This window comes from Sarcophilus harrisii, chromosome 5 (assembly GCF_902635505.1).
Source record: "Sarcophilus harrisii chromosome 5, mSarHar1.11, whole genome shotgun sequence".
NCBI lineage: Eukaryota > Metazoa > Chordata > Mammalia > Dasyuromorphia > Dasyuridae > Sarcophilus > Sarcophilus harrisii.
Genome location: NC_045430.1, coordinates 131289432 through 131307231, shown reverse-complemented (window position 1 = coordinate 131307231; position 17800 = coordinate 131289432). Strand labels below are relative to the sequence as shown.

Here is a 17800-nt window from a genome sequence, read left to right as displayed (position 1 = left end):
TGAGTGAACTTGGGTAAGTCACTTATTTTTTCTGAACCCCTTCCTCCCCATGCCATTTTCTCATCTGTACAATGAATCTTAGACTAGATGGGCTATAAGACCTTCTAACTCAAAAACCTGTGATCAATGAACTCACTTTTTAAATGTTTAAGAAGGTTTACCAAGTGTTTTCCTCACAATTACCCCATGAGTTAGGTAGAGTTCTGGATCTAGGATCAGGAATACTTCTGTTTAAATCCTGGCTCAGACAGGCTCTATGACCTGGGTGATAGTCATCCCTTACCTTCTTTGGGCCTCAATTTACTCATCTGTAAGATGAAGAGATTGAATTTTATTATTTCTAGGGGTCCCTCAAGTTCTAAGTCTACAATCTTAATTTTACAGAGAAGGAAACTGAAGCTTGCAGAAGGTAAATGCTGTTATCACATCAGTAGTAAATGTTGGGAGTGCAAAGAGAGATCCAAAGGGAGATGCAAAGAGGGGTAATCTTTTAATCAGATTATACCAACACTAGGGTGTGTGTGTGTGAGAGAGAGACAGAGAAAGAGAGAGACTGAGAGAGAGACAGAGACTGACACAGAGACGAGAGACTGACACAGAGATGAGAGACAGACAGAGGGACAGATGGACAGAGGGACAGATGGACAGAGAGACACAAAGGAAGGAAGATACAGAGTGAGAGACAGAGACAATGAGATAGAGACACGGCCAGAGACAGAGAAGAAGGGAGACAGAGAATCATTTATATCAGGTGACATTTTGGGGGTAGATCCCCTTTTAGTATCTAACTCTATGAATTTGCACAGACTTTCTCCTGTGTCTGGAATTTGTTCCCTTTTTATTATCCCTTTCCTATCTTTGTTAAAATCCTTGAAGGTCATCCTCCACGAAAGGTTTCTCTGGCTCTCTTCCCTGGCTGAAATTATTTTCTTTCACCTCAAATTTTCCTAGATTATTTTGTCTAGGTTGCTCTGAGGATAATTAAGGAATGTTTATTAAATTGAATGGAAATTGAATTCGTCTATGTGCCATATTCAATTCAGTAGACATTTATTTAGCACCTACTTTGTGGCAGGCAGGCACCGTGCTAAGTGCTGGGATACAAAAAGAGGCAAAAGACAGTCTGCCCTCAAGAAGTTAATGTAAAATGAAATAGCTTTTCAGCTCTTAGAAGGTAGGAGTTTCTTCTAGGTAGCACAGTGTTCTGAACATAACGGGTGCTTAATAAATGCTAGTTAACTTACGAAATCATCAGAACATATATTTAGCCCTAGAACGTGCTTCAGAGGCAGTCTGGCTCAGCCGCTCTACAGATGAGAGATATTGGGATACTGAGATACTAAGTGATTTGATCAGTCTCACAGTTAGTAGTTAAGAATATGAATTCTCTGATTCCAAATCTAGTACTCTTTTCCTTGCATCAAGCTGCCTCTTTAATGGAATTAAATTGAAATATGTGAGGCGATAAGTGCAGTAAAATGCTACAAAGTTGGAGCCAGAATGTGGTGGCGTTCAATCATTTTTCAGTCACGTCTGACTCTTCATGACCCTGTTAAGAGTTTTCTTGGCAAAGATACTAGAGTGTTTTGCCATTTCCTTCTCTAGCCCAATTAACATATCAGGAACTGAGGCAAACCAGTTAAGTGACTCAACCAAAGTCACAGAGCTAGTGTCTTAGGCCAAATTCAAAATCAGGAAGATGAATCTTTCTGACTCCAGGCCTGGGACTTTACTCACTGCACCACCTACCTGCCCTCCCAATCAGAATAGAAAAGACACAAAATATCAGAATAAAGAATTCATATTTTATCCTATGGGCAACAGGGAGCCACTGAAGCTTTTCGAGGATAAGAATAAAATGATTATATATGTATATTAGCAAAATAATTTGAAATCTACAAGAACTATAAAAGCAAGGTTTTTTCCTATAAAACTTAATACCTTATGCAGGTGAAATGAATATTTGAATTTCATTGTGCTTCAAAGCACATTTCCAAGTAACTTATTCTCCTCAACCAAGAATGGGGGAAAAAGGAAGATAGAATGTCAGAAAGCTGGCCACAAGGCCGAAACATTTTTATTCCGTTCTTTGTTACAAACCACATCATCTGTTGGTGATTTGATTATCTTTATTGGAGGAAAACAAGTAGTCATCAATCCCTTTATCATTATGATAGAAATTTTGATATGTATACATGATTGTCAAGGCAGAGAATCATTTGCTACATAGCCCCATGAACAATTTTGCAGTTTCTCAAACCTATGTAGGTTAAACTTTTTGCAGTGTTATTACATGCATGGAGTAAATACACAATTTCCCTTCTTTTGAACAAGCAAAAATTGAACCAATCACAAGCCTGATAATAATAGGCACATGGACATTCCTGAATTCAAAGTTGTAAGCTTTTAGAAAACATGCTTGCATTTAGGGGAAGAGAGAGAGGGCCAGTTACATTACATGTAGCAACAGATGCCAATTTGGAAATTATTGCAAATTTGACTCTGAACAGAATATACGTTGTATGCCTCTTGACTAGAACACTGAAGGAGTAAACAATGCTTTTCTGAAACCCTGGCTTTTGGGACCCACAGTGAAGACGCTGTCACAATGTCACTGTGTGCGTCTCCAGAAGAAAAAAAATGGATATTTCTGATCACTTGCTAGACAAAATCAAGCATTTTTTGTGTGAAAGCACTGATGATTTCTGCCATCCAACCCAAGGCTTATAAGCAGCACTCTTAACAGCGTTTTCTTTTCCTCTGACTCCTTCCCAAACCAAGATGGCCATCATTATCTGGGTTAGCACCATGCCTTGGTCACTGCTGCCCTGCCAGGGGTATGGGGCAGGCAGGCAGGGATAGGGAGTGGGGAGGAAATAACAACTATGCTTACGATTGGTACACAGTTTACATCTGGAACTTGTAGACAACAGCATGTCTGTGACCAGGGTCCCAACCTTCTCCCCAAACAATCTTTATTTCCTGTCCCAGAAGAAAATAAAATCACCCAAAAGTAAAATAATACAATAAGCAATTGGAAGATACAATAATGCGCAAAGTTCCCTGGAGACAAAAAGATTAAAAACTTGTTTTATGGCAAATACAGAAGCGGCAATAGGGATTACAAAGGGTCATTATAACAGGAATTCATCCCTTTGGTGTAGAAAGATACAGGAACTGAAGCCATTCCACAATTTGCTTAGTCTACAAGACCAAATTTAGCGTCACATGCTGAGGGTTTGGCTTCCCAAGATAGGGCTCCTTGGGTTTGCTGAAAACAGAGTCCCCCCTAAAACGTGGCCAAAAGAACTGCTCTCGATGCGGAGAGAAGGGAAGGAATAGAACATGAACCGAATGACTTTCTAGCTTAGCCTTGGTGCTACCTATTATACAGAGCATAAGAAAGATCAAGCCTTTGTCAGCATGCACGGCGGACTTCACAGTGTGGCCAAAACAGATTGGTGCATACCGAGAGATGCTAGGTTTGCAGGTGACTGGGCTGTGAATTGGGATATGCTGGAACCGCAAGGAAAGTATGGTTTACATGTGGGCTCCTCATTCTCCCTTTTCCTCATCCTCTTTGACAGACATACTGAAGTGGTTGCAGCCCATGAAGAAAGCCTTTGGCTACTTTCTGGAAGGAGAAAACTTTTCTATTTCTTCCCCTCTCCCACAATCCCAGAATTGTTCCCCCAAACATCAGCTCTTGCAGTTCAGTGTTTTCAGTCACAACAATCAAAAGATTGGGATCTTTCGGGCTAATACCATCTATAAGTCTCCATTCAGGGTCGGACATTCACCAATAATGACTGATGACATCTATATGCTCTTAAGCCCTTCTCCAAAGACAAGCTGAATAGTGCTTGGTCTGGAATGTGTTTAAAGGAAAGGCCACCTCTGCAGGGAAAGTAAGAAGAGGCTGTGCAGTTTAAATGACATGCACTCCAGTTCCGTCCAGTTTTCAAACGGGAGGATGCTGATTGTGTTCTTCAGCAGCATTTTATTTGACTTAGAAGATCTCCTATGCCCTTTTTTCTTTCTAAATATGAAAATGCTAGAAAAGAAGAGCTGAATTGTCCTTGACCTTCTAACTGGTACCAAGTGTCCCCAAATCTTAGTTCCGTTTAAAGCTACAAAAACTTAAAATGAATAAAGACTTTTGGGATACCGCATCAGACCCAAACAAAACACCTCTGCATCTCTTTTTCTTTTGGGAGTATAGAATAAATCACATGAAGGTTAAAGGTTCAGGGATAAAAGCTCCTTTCAGAAGTTGAGGTATGAGGAATAACCCTAATTCTATTGCATTAAAATATTAAGAAAAGAATTTCATTATAAATTCACTTAATGGAATATTTTGTAGAACCAGACTAGCCGAACCACAGTGCTCTATATAACAAGTATAGTAGGACCAAATTCATTTGCTCTTTTTTTATTGTTTTAATTCATGCGTTCCTCATCAAAAGTCAAATCCTTTGTAAAATCCTCAGTAAGATTGGTACTTAACCTTTGAAATGTTTGATCTTGTCAAGCTTCTTGGGGAAATGATCTCTGGGACATCTTCCCTGATCCCTCTTTCAGGGTCCTTACACCCTTGGGTTCATAGAGTTTTCCTGGGAAAAGATTCTTTCCTGATAATGCTTTACCTAGTATCACACAGGGTATTCAGGGATGGCTTTCCAAAGTACAAAGTGAGCAGGGCCAAAAATTATAGGTTAGATCAGAAAATTGAGGCTAGGCTTTAGATTCTTCCAATAACCCCTTCCTGGCCAATTGCTGAGGTGAGTACTTAAGAATTCTCTTGCATAAATAGATAAGTTTATTTCATACTAACTGAATTTGTAGAGAGACTAGGGCTTTTCCTGATCTGACACTAACATCACTAACAGAAATCCTCTAGGTCTTTAGAAGTGACTGCATTGACAGAGGCACTGTAGATGTCCAGGAAGTGGGAAAATACCAGGTGATCTGAACCACTTAGAAATGTTGAGGTTTCTTATTTCCCCTCCATATGCACTGACCACTTTAATGGGAAAAAGTCTAAGGAAAGCTCTTATTCCTGCTTTTATGTTTACAATGGGGAAATTTCGAGAGTGAGAAATTCAGTGTCGTTTAATAATGATAATACTAGCTAGCATGTATATAGAGCCTTATGGTTTACAAAGCACTTTACAAATATTATCTCATTTTATCCTCACAACAACCCTGGGAGGTAGGTGCTATTATTGTCCCCATTTTACAGATGGGGAAACTGAGGCAGACAGAAATTAAGTGACTTGCCCAGGGTCACAGCATGAAATGAAAAGGCTGTCTTCTATCTTCTTACTTACGTACCAGAAGGGCTACAAAGCCACTCTACCTAGTCAGAGAACTAAAACCAGTTCTCAAGGGCCTTTCAAAGTTACATGCTTTGCACTGGTGCTTTGTATTTCTCTTTCTCTCTGCCTCTAACAAAACTGATGGCCACAATTTCAATCCACTTGAAATCTGGGAGGAAGAGAAGGAGATACTCCAGTGAAGAAGCTGGGAGCAGCTCTAGAGAGTTTACTAGTGAGAAAAGGGCTGCCTTGGGAAGAGATACCAAAAGGGTACCCAAGGAGCTTGTCTTTCTCTCTTCCTCAGTGTTAGTTCTACATGGCAGAGTTTGGACAGAAGTGTGTTTTAGGGAAGCAAATCTGCTGGGAAAGGAAAGATACGTAGGTGGGTGGGAGAGTCGAGAGAAGCAAGATATTTAGACATCAATTAAAAATATTTCCTCTAGTTTTGGTGGGGGAAGGGAGAGACAGAAAGGGAGGAGAAAGGATAGAGACACTTGCTATACAAAGTTAAAAGTGCCAAATTGTGGACCGTAGGTCCAATAAAATAAGACATTAACTGGGTTTCTTTGAAGCCAGTGATCATATACCATCTATTCTTCATCTCTTTGCTTTGATCAAACTGCACTGTCTTCAACTTTAATTATAAACCCATTGTTTTACAAATAAGATCCTAAAAATCATACCACAAAAATATCCTTTCCTATTGAAGCCAAAATAAAAATAGAATCACAGAGTCATAAAATCATGAGACTCTTTGTTGAATCCAGTCCTCAAGAAGAATCACAATTACCCATCCTTGACAAATGACCACTGAAGCTCTGCTTGACGATTTCCACTCTTAAGCAGCATCTTTCTCCTTTAGATTGCCTACTATCTACTCTGTATATCTTGCATTTAGTTATTTACATATTGTTTCACACTAGAATAGAAACTACTCCTTGAAGACAAGGACTTGTTTTTACCTTTCTATTTCTAGTACATAATAAATCCTTATTGACAAGGTCACTCTTTGGGGATCACTCTGCTAGGCAGTTTTCCCTAACATCAAGCTTAAATCTATAATTCTATCACTTCTACCTATTCCTCCTGGTTTTGGACCTCTTGAAGCCATGCAAAATATGTCTCACTTCTCTCTTATAAGACAACATTTTCACATTTAAAAGCCTACCACAGCATGCTTTCAACTCCAATTCTTGTCTAGGTTGACTATCCCTAGTAAAATTCTTGCTTTTCCCATTTTGTAATAGCAGATATTATCCTTGTATTTGTAGCCCCAGCATTAACATGGTGTCTAATACATAATAAGTGCTTAACAAATTCTCTTTTATTCACTGTTCAAGGAAAACCATTCATTTTTCTTTTACCAACCGAGAAGCTTAATAGTCCACATACTCTCTTAAAGTATAAAATTTCAATGGAAATATCTTTTCTATTCTAGGAGCAAGGTATGGGGATATCAAATCCAATCTGCATTGTCACATTTTACATAGAAAAGATACTTAAATTGATTAGCCTGGACTCCAGAATATACTAGTGCTGATTTGAGACAGAGAGGGATCACACATCAGCACTGCACTGTGTCAGAAAAATGATCCAACTTGAAGAATATATCCACAAATGAGATTTTAAAAAAGCTTTCTAGTTGTTTTGCATCTTCCAACCATGTCATTATTTCAGATTAATTGCATGCACTCTTTGTATAACATGCATCTCATAAATTTCTTCCAGGAAAAGAAAAATCTTTGTCATCATGAATAATTTCCAGAATATAGCTTCAAATTTTTGCTTTTTAAATAAGGCTGTAATTTTTTTTTTTAGCATGCACTGTAGTGCCGGGAGGATCCCTTGCAAAGTATCATTTATCATTTTGCAATCATGAATGACATAAGCTTTGATGTTACCCATTAGTCATGCAGGTGAAAACTATTAATTTCATAGTGAAACACTGGACTTTTCTTGAATACTATGTATGATACAAAGATCATTTTCCTTCTGAAGTTGGAAACTGTCTGAACACAGCTGCTGCACACAATTATTACTGTCTTTCCAACCCATGTGATACTCTTTTTTGGAAAAAAAAAGACCAAGTTAATATATTTTCTGACTTTCCAAATATAAGCAATCTTCTTGCTTTCTTTTCCCCATATAGTTCAGAGAATGATGGGTATCAAAGCAGCAGCAAAAAACTGTTGTTGCTAAAGGATTTGCCCCAATCTGTCTTTTTAATCATGCTGACTTGTGTACTTCCCCATCAGTAGTGCCATCTTCAAAGACCCGGGGCAAGAAGCATGTGTATGCTAACACTGTGGTGAATGTAGCTAAAATATATTTGTTTGGAGATTGATAAAAGTAGGGAGATGAGGGGAAAATAACTTTAGGAAACCTAATTGTACAAATGTATTTGAGGTTTTTTGAATTCAATTAACTTCTGAAAGATTATCTTATTGTACATGAGGAGGGCAGAAGGACAAAGGCCAGAAGAGTTAATTCCCAGGGAAGTAGGTGTATTGTTTACATCTGGTACATCTCATTGGATACTCTGACTGGCTAGATGCTGACGCTATTCTGTGCTCAGGATGCCATCCTTGGCAAAGTCAGCATTCTGAACCACCTATCTATCTTGGGCTTCCTCTAAACAGTATCTATCTATGAAGTCTACTTGAAGAACAAATTCACCCTTTTTACTCTGCACTTGCTAGTGGTGTATACCTATAGATGGGTCTTTGGTTCTTCTGATTCTACAAATTCTGTGACTGGCCTAAAAGGGCCAGCTGCAACTCACTAAGCCAATATGGGTGTTGTCACTTGTGTTTTCCACTAAATGTGTACTGAATGTGGCCAGTGAAATGAACTCTCCCTTGATTCTTCCCACTGATCCAGATGGGAATAATTTAGAGAGCTGGAGTAGCAACTTTTATGTGCTGGGGTTATGAGAGATTTTTGATAATGAAAAATATTTTCCAAAAAGTTGAAAGAGAGAATTTTAAATCTGCATAGCTTTAAGACAGAGGGCAGAGCTTTTAGATGTCACCCCTCTTCTGAGAAATGATAGCTGCGTGTGGGCAGTAAGTTTTAACAATAAAATTGTGGTAGTTTTCTTATGCAAGGAAAGCTTTTCGATGTATGAGCATGTCAACCAGAGCAAGTTTATCCTGTAAAGTTGCTATGGAAACATCAGCTCTGTAGGTCATCCCCAGGAGAGCTCTTTTCCCCAGAAAACCTGAATTCATTCCTGAAGTTTGGTATGGAAAAACACCCCTTTCCTCATTGCAAGGGAGTTTCTTAAGTTTCAGGCCTCTGGGGAATAGGCTTCATGTTCTGTATGACTTAAATCATGTCATGGCTACTGTTTTCTTGATTTATTTATTGAGTGTTCTGTGATGGCTGATGTGGAAAAGGGTCATGACAGGCAGCACACTTCTAAGAACCTCCTTAGGAGAGAATAACCCCAAATGCTGAATGGCTGGGTTGCCTTGTGCAGTGAGCTGCCCTTCCTAAGAAGGGAGATAATAAAAAGGAGAACTTGAAGTCAAGTGAACAATTATGCTGGGAGACAGAGCTTCTATCCTATTTTGGTAGATTTTTAGAAAATCATTTTCAATCCCCCTGGGAATAAAAATAATCTCTGGGTGGGGTTGGATGGAAATCTCTACTTTCTAAAGAGCTTCATGTATGACTTAAAAGGAAATTCTTCTTAAAAAGAAAAGAAATACCTTATGCACTGAAGTTACCAATATTTAAATAATCCAGTTGAAACCTTTTTTTTTTTTTGTCATTAATGAAAAAAATACAACATATACTGTTACCTACACTGAGAAAAGAGAGTAAATGACGGGGGAATGGGGGGGGGTGAGGAATGTGAAGGTCCATTCAGTTAGAGCATCTCTAGACTCGTATATACAGCACCAGATCCAACCAGTTAAATTGGCTCCCCTTGAGTCTGTAAAGTTCGTGAGAAATGAACACTTCAGAATTGCAGTATAAAATATGGCCATAAAAAAAGCTTCGTCTTCCAGTCCTGTGCAGGAAGGGGCACCATGCAAGGTGAAATCACTCAGGTGAGATCACGTCCTGCTGGCCACTGGTGGGGCCTTCTTTCCTAGCTCTTCCCTCTCCCCCACCAGCCCGGCCTCCACCTCTGGGAACAGTCACTTGCTGCCAGTGTGGACTGTGGTCACAGTGGTTGGCCTTGGTCTCCGCTCAGCTCCTACTGCAGAGACACCCGAAGAGGAGGAAATAAAACTACAGAGTGTGGAGGATGCCAGGCCTGGAAGAGAAGCCAGAAAGGACAATGAACAATGTTAACCAAAAACAGCATCACAAGTCCATGAGACATCGTATCACAACTAAATTTATTACTGGAGAAATGAACGTGCATGTTGAACCTAAGCATGAGATAGGTTCAGAACCTCAAGTCTTTGGTTGGAATTTCTGTAAGACCCCCATCCCTTTCCCCATCTAAATTGCTGGAACCGTAGGTTAATGAGAATTTATGGTACATAGATAAAAATGGAAAGGGGCAGCAGTTTAAACTGCTTGATTTCCAGATGGACTAATTGGGACCCGATTTAGTTATTCATTGGTGCAACTTTAGGTGCTCTTGGGAAGGATGAAGGTTTCTGGAAGAAGCAGGGAAATCTCCAGTCAAATTGCTTCAATTAGAATCTCCTAGAATCCAAAAGAAACTGCCCTGGAAAGGACTTCATTTCTCCAGAGATCAAAGTAGGAGCTAAAGCAGCAATTTGGCTTACAACTGGAGAGTAGATGCAGTCCTAACAGGGAACATATGGAGTAGACTTTTTTTTTAGGACTTTAAACCTGAGCTAAGCTAAACGAATGATGGCAAATACTCCATGTGACTGTTTTTCTCCCCAGCTCATAATTTCACAAATGTAAGAAACTCCCCATGAGAAAAGTCCTCCTACTAATCCAGATCAGCACCTTCTCTGTACCCAAAGAGTCTTAGGAAATTGTCTGGAACATGGGAAGGGGGGGGGGTCACATGGGCAGGGAATGTGGGGGGTGGGGAACTGGAACTCAGCTTTTTCCTCTAAGTCACGCTATTTCTTAACTCGGATTTTTCTGACTGAGATTGGCTTTTTCCTCTAAATCACACTATTTCTTATGTGTCACTTCAACTACATGGAATTAGTACCCTTGAAGTCACCTCACAGTGGAGTAGTTTGAGTAACTGAATCATATTTACCATACTTTAGTGAAGAAACTGGGCAAATGGATATGACTTGGGAAGTGAAGGAGCATGGAAAAAAAGTCCTAATGCTTATACCATTGAAAGGGAGACATAAAGAGCTCAATAATGGCATGCTGTTGCTATTGTAACTTATAAGACAAGTCTCTAACTAAAATTTAGAAACTTCCAGGCATAAGGGTTCAGAGAGATGAAAAGGTTTAAAGATAAGGTTATTATTAGTATTAGTTCTGTTATATATGAAGTTCCACTAGACTTTTGTGGTCTCCAATAGTGATGTAGCCATTATTCATACTATTTTGAGTTCCAATCAACAAATTCAGAGTGAAATACTTGTTTAAGTTAGAAGGGGTATGTGTGTGACTGTATGATTGTGTGTGTGTATGTGTAGAGAGAGAGACATACACTTGTATATTATCTAATAAAATAAAGAAAAAATGATGCATGAACCACATTTGTTTTAATTTAAAAGCTGAAGAGAGACAAGTAGGCTGAGATGAACTTGGATTCAGATTTCCTGAAAATGATTGCTGACTGGGAATCCTCGCCCCACCAGAACATCCCTAAGTAGCGGCAGCCGAGGTGTCTTGTGATGGGCACTCACAATCTTTTCGGGCTGTCCCGTCAGGGAGCTGGCTGGCCAGACTGAGATTGGTTGACACACTTGCATTTGAACTGTCCAGGCTGCTGCCGAGATGCAATTTCCTCATATGTCTCACCACAGCTGTGGCATTGAATGCTTGCTGAGATTTAGAAAGAGAAAGGAAGAAAGAAAAAAAAAAGCACAAGGAATAAACTAAGTTAATTGGAAAAGGCACAATTTTGGTCCTTTGATTTCATCAGTTATTGCTAGTTTTCCAGAGTTCTCAGAAGTCAAAATGTTCTCATGATGTTTTAGGAAAGAAGTTTATGAGAGTGAAACATTGTTTCTTCATCTAAAATCATCCCCATTTATAGGAGAGTCTGTTGGGATGAAAAGCAACTATTTCACCAGATTTCAAGTGAAGTCAAAGAGCAGTGGCTAAGCTCTCCAGGTAAGGCATTCTGTTTAAATGTAAATCTAGATTTGAAAGGCTATTTTATTTAAGGAATATTTCATATATAGAATAGCATTCATGAGATAATGAAATTATCTCATGATAATTTGGATTAGAGTTAAATGATGGAAGGTACAGCTTTGAGGTCCCCTCGTCCAACTCAATGTAAATGCTATGTAAATCCCTTCCATGATATGTATAATGAATGATCTAACCTGGTCACTTTAGTGATAGAAACCTCTCCTTTTCATAAATATGAGTTAAGAATCTAAATGACATATTCAAAACATAGTATACTGTCATATCTTAGAAGTTCATGTTTTTACAACAGTCTTATATTTTCCATTGTGGATCCCATCTTGCATTAACATCACATTCTTCTGCTTCAAAGTGGGTAGAGATGACCCTGGGCTGTCAAAGGCTGTACATTTGGGGCATAGGCTCTGGAAGGTGCAACTGTTTCAGTTATATCTGATTCCATGATCCTATTTGGGATTTCTTTGGAGTGGTTTCCCGTTTCTTTGTTGAGTTCATTTTATAGTTAAGGAAACTGAGGCAAGCAGTGTTACTTACAGAGGACAACACAGCTAATATGTGTCTAAGGTCAAATTTGAATTCAGGTCTTCTTAACTTGAGACCCAACACCCTATCCATTGTACCACCTAGCTGCCCCTGGACAGTTCTACCAAGTTAGAAAAGCTCCAAGTATAAGCCTGGTGATGTATGGTCCATCTATTGCCCAAGGACCAGTCTGTATAAGTCTGGAGAAATACCTCTACAAGTTGGCTAGAGAGTAAAATTCCCAAAGACCATTACTAAATCATAAAGAGAGAAAAATCTGTCAGTGGAAGAAATATCTGTACCAAATATTAAGTAGGCTCTTGAAGCATCAATATCATTATTTTTAAAAATAGCATTCCCTTTCATGAAATTAGGTCCAGCATAGAAGCAGACTGAGATAGTAATAAATAAAAAGGGTTTTCTTGGAAGCAGGAAGGCACCAGCAGCTAGGGTTGCTCATATAAAAGTTCTACTTTGGAGGAAACTAGGTACTCCCTCTATCTCTACTCCTCAACATTCTCCGACCTAAACGTTGTCTATGTAACCATCTCTTCAATCACCGACATGAAGACATGACAGGATAAGCTTAGATAACTACTTGATTTTCATCACACCTCAAGCTTTTCAGTTATTCACAAATCTTTTCCCTAGAAATGTTCATGAAAGACTGACTCTAGGTGACTGATTTAGGCTTTCTCTGCTCTCTCATCCCAAATCCCTTCTTCCCACTATGATAGAAATACTAATGCATATTGTGATACCCTTAAATAGTAGATGTCAAAAGAAAGAGAAAGTCAGGGGTTGGGACCATTCTCAAGACAGACTACTTCTGAAAGTCTGAGAAGTCGCTAGATTTTTTCCCAAAGGGAAATGATTGAAATAAATTATTCACCCCTTTTGGACTGTGCTATTTATTTCCTCAAGGCTTTTCATAATGTATTTTTTGTAAAGAAACGCTTAAGTTCAGTGGAGAAAACAGTGGACTTGGAGACTTGGGATAGAATCCCATTAAAAAAAAAACAGCTAAATATGCAATCTTGGGAAAATCACTCACTTCTCAAAATGCCTATCTGTAAAATGGGAATAATAATACTTTTTACCACTTATCTCATAGGATCATTATAAATAAACATAGTATGCAAATGTGGGATTTTATTATCTCTTGAAATTAAGAATCATTTGAGTAAGGTTTTGAAGCTTTGAAAAGATATGTATTTTTAATCTAAATTATTTTGGTCATTTCTTCTCTAAATAAGAAATCTTCAGTTCTAACACAATAGATTTTATGTAAGGTGGTTAAATACATTCAAGACCAAGAAAGAGGTATTGAGACATAATAAAAGGGACACTGGGTTTCCCCATCCAGGCTTAGTCAACAATTAATTGTGATAGGAAGTCACTCCACTGGGGTGAAGACACTCAATATCTTCCTCAGTCAAACAGTAGGTCATCTCTAAAGTCTTTCCCAGAATAACATTCTGTGATTCCATTAATTCAGAATTAAAGCATGCAAAAAATTCATGAATTAGTGTCTGTCTTTATTCCAGAGTTCATTTGTCCATTCATTTCTTTGCTTATTTATTTATTCCCTCTCTCAAGATACATTGAATGAATGATTCTATTAATTCCTAATTTATGCTAATAAAGAAAAAAAATTATATGACTTACTCTCCATTTGCTTTTTGCAAAGTTCTTCCGAATCTGGGCACTGACTGACTCGTGGATGTTTTTGCAAAGAGCTGTGTCACCAGCAATCCTGAAACAGAAAAATCCTTCTTTAGAATTATTTTCTTTTACAGAACTAATACCATAATCTCAGTCTTGCTCTGTTTCTCAGGCATTCCTCATATTCCCTCTTTTTCTCAAATCTGAATGGGGAGGAGGAGCGGACAATCTGCTCTTTAGTTACTGAGGTTTTTTCCCTACTTCTTTTTTATTTGCAGCATATTTTTATTTTTTCATTTCCATATTAGCCATGTTGTAGAAAAAATAGAAATCAAGAAACAAAGAAACATTTAAAAGTTGTTTTCAATCTGTACTTAGAATTCATGAGTTTTCTTTCTGGAGGTAGATAGCATTTTTTTCATCATGGGTCCTTTGGAATTATCTTGGATCATTGTCTTGATCAGAGTACATAAATATTTCAGAGCTGACCATTATTATTATATTTCTATTACTATGTAGAGTAAACTTCTGGTTTTACTCCTTACATTTTGCATCAGTTCATTTATGTCTTCCCAGATTTTTCTGAAACCATCTCACTTTTCATTTCTTACAATTCTTATTTTATCAGAATCATATATACCACAACTTGTTCAACTATTCCCCAATTGATGGGTATTCTCCTTATTTTTCTTTTCTTTGCTATCATAAAAAGAGCTGCTATAAATATTTTTAGATATATTGGTCCTCTTCCCTCTACTTTGTTTTCCTTGGGATATAGACCTAGTAGTGTTTTGCTGGATCATAGAGTATGTGTGCTGTGTTTTGTAGTCTTTTGGGCATGATTAAAAATTGTTCTCCAGAATGGCCAAACTAGTTCCCAACTTCAATTTCATTAGTTACTTATTTTTCCATATCCCCCTTAGCATTTATCATTTTTTTCTATCATGTTAGCCAATCTGAAGGGTGAAGCAATGCTTTAGAGTTGCTTTAATTTGCATTATCTTAGTCACTAGTGACTTAGAGCATTTTTCATGTGAATATTGATAGCTTTGATTTTTTTTCTTCTGAAAATTGTCTATTTACATCCTTTGACCATTTGTCAGTTGAATTTATAAATTTGGCTCAGTTCCCTATATATTTAAGAAATGAAACCTTTATCAAAGAAACTTGCTGTCAAAATTTTCCCCCCATCTCCTTGCTTTCTTTCTAAATTTGACTACTTTGGTTTTGTTTGTACAAAAACAATTTTAGCTTCATGTAATCAAAATTATTGGTTTTGCTTCATGTGATCCTTTCCAGTTCTTGTTTGCTCAAAAACGCTTTCCTAATTCATAGATAAGTCAAGTAAAATTTTCCATACTCCTCTAATTTATGCTATTTTTTATAACAGTCATTTGCCCATTTTTACCTTACTTGGTATGCAGTGTGAGATATTGGTCTTTGACAAATTTTTGTCAAACTGCTTTCCAGTTTTCTCAGCAAATTTTTGCCAAGATTCTGAGTTCTTGCTCCAAAAACTTGGACCTTTGAGTTTATCAAACACTAGATTACTATAGTCATTTACTATTATGTGTTGTGTACCCATTCTATGACATTAATAAACTGTGCTTCTTAGCCAGTTCCAAATTGTTTTTGATGGTTACTATTTGCAATATAGTTTGAAATATATTAACATAATTTATAATATAGTTTCTTTGTCTCAAGTATTTTTAAAATGTTTGCATTCATTTTAAATTAAATTGTTCTTTCTATTTCTTCCTGATGAACGTTGTTGGTAATATGTAGAAAAGCTGGTGAATTAAGTGGAGTTATTTTATATCTTGCAACTTTCCCAAAATTATTGTTTCAACTAAATTTTAGTTCATTTCTTAGGGCTTTCTAAGTATACTATGTGATAGTTTTGTTTCCTCATTGCCTACTTTTTTCCTTTAATTTTTCTTTTTCCTTTTTTGGTCATTACATAAGTAGCACTTTAATATAATATTGAATAATAGTGATTATAATGGAATCCTTGCTTTGCCCTTGATCTTATTGGGAAGATTTCTAATTTATTCCCCATTTCAGATAATGCTTACTCTTGGTTTTAGATACAACTTATTTTTAAGGAAAGTTTTTATTAGGGAAAATTTGTGTAACTATTTTACCCCATTTGGTCAATTTTGTTTTTTAAGGTAGTATTTTCTTCAGTATTTTTGTGCCTTTTTAAAAACCAAGTTATTTTTTCATCATTTTCTTGCATTGCTCTCATTTCTTTTCCCAACTTTTCCTCTAACACTTTTATTTGATTCTTAAAATAAATTTTTAAATCTTCTAGAAATTCTTGTTGGATTTGTGTATAATTCCCTTCCCTTCCCCTTTTATCCCTACTTGGAAGCTTTTTTTGTAGCCATTTTGGCATCTTTATCTTCTTCCGAGTTTGTATCTTGATATTACCCACTCATCATCATATTATTATGGTCAGGTTATTTTTTTGTTATTTGCTTATTTTATCCAGTTTATCTGTTGACTCTGAACTTAATGTTAAAGCTGGATTGTGTTCCTAGGATTGGAGAGCACTGTCCCAAACTTCAGGTTTTTTATATTACTGTTTTCAGTAGTAGTTCTTGGGATTTGGAAATTTCTCTTTTTATCAAAGAGATATAAATGATTATTAATAAGCCATGATTTGGGGGGAATTTGCATTCCCCCCCCTTTTTCTTTTAACCCCACTTCAAAACTGCAGTCTATGAAGGTTGAACTAACCTTCTCCTCTATTCAGACTTTACCCAGAGGAGGCAGTCATTGTATTCTTCTCAGGTTTGGTCAGGCATAAATTCTTTTAAATAAAGCTCCATTTATTACTATTTATTCCATTGTTTTAAAAAGGAATGATATGATATTCTGTTAAAAGTCTTCTGCAACTATTGATATAATTACAAGATTTGTTTTGTTCTTTTTTCTTATTGATATGGTCAATTACATGGAGCTTTTCTAGCATTGAACAAACCCTGCATTCCTGGTATAAATCATTTCTGGTCATAGTGTATGACCCTCATGATTTATTACTGTAATCTCCTTGCTAATATTTTATTTAAAATTTTTTTGCATCAATATTCATTAAAGAAATTAGCCTATAGTTTTCTTTCTCTGTTTTTGTTCTCTTTGGTTAAGGTATCAAAACCATATTTATGTCAAGAAATGAATTTAGCAGGACTCTCTTTTTATCTATTCTTTTCAAATAGTTTATATGATATTAGAATTAATTGTTCCTTAAATGACAGAATTCATCATTTGGTCCTTATGATTTTTTTTTCCTTAGGAAGCTCATTTCTGGCTTATTCAAATTCTTTTTCTAAAATGAAGTTATTTAAATATTCTATTTCTTCTTCTGTTAATCTGGCCAATTTATGTTTTTATAAATATTTGTTTTATAAATATTCACAGTTAACTGCCAGTTTTCTTGGTGTATAATTGGACAAAATAACTCCACAAATTGCTTTAATTTTGCTTCCTTGATGGTGCATTTATCCTTTTCATTTTGATACCAGTAATCTGTTTTTCTCCTTTCTTTTTTAAAAAAAATAATTAATGGTTTATTTATTGTTTTTTTAATTTCATAAAAACTCTTAGTTTTATTGATTGGTTCAAATGTTTTTTAACATTTAATTTTATTAATGACTCCTTTAATTTTCTAAGTTACTTTTTTAGTGTTTAATTGGAGATTTAAAATTTTTTCTTTTATTTAGCGTGTTTTTTTTTTCTTAGCTACATATGCTCAGTTTATTGATCAGTTCTTTCTCTCTTTTATTAATTTATGCATTTAGAGGCATGAAATTTCCTCTAAGTAGTACTTTGGCTACATCCCACAAATTTTGGTATGTTATCCCATTGTTACTTTTTTTAATGAAATTATCGTTTTTATGATTTGTTGTTTGGCCCACTCATTCTTTAGGATTAGATCATTTAGTTTCAATTAAATTTTAATCTATGTTTCCATAGACCTTTACTGGATATTTATCTGTAATTATAGG

The 17800-nt window shown here is 36.6% G+C and overlaps 1 protein-coding gene across 1 annotated transcript in view; it reads right to left on the bottom strand.

Annotated features, from left to right (window-relative positions):
* Positions 1–2046: 2046 nt before the first annotated feature.
* Positions 2047–17800, bottom strand: part of CAMK1D (calcium/calmodulin dependent protein kinase ID) — a 457058-nt gene continuing 441304 nt past the window's right edge. The window contains exons 9-11 of the mRNA XM_003771427.4: positions 13794–13881; positions 11132–11270; positions 2047–9585 (exon numbers count right to left, since the gene is read on the bottom strand). Coding sequence (XP_003771475.1) covers positions 9467–9585; positions 11132–11270; positions 13794–13881 — 346 coding nt within the window. The 3' untranslated portion in view covers positions 2047–9466. The remainder of the gene's footprint in view (positions 9586–11131; positions 11271–13793; positions 13882–17800) is intronic.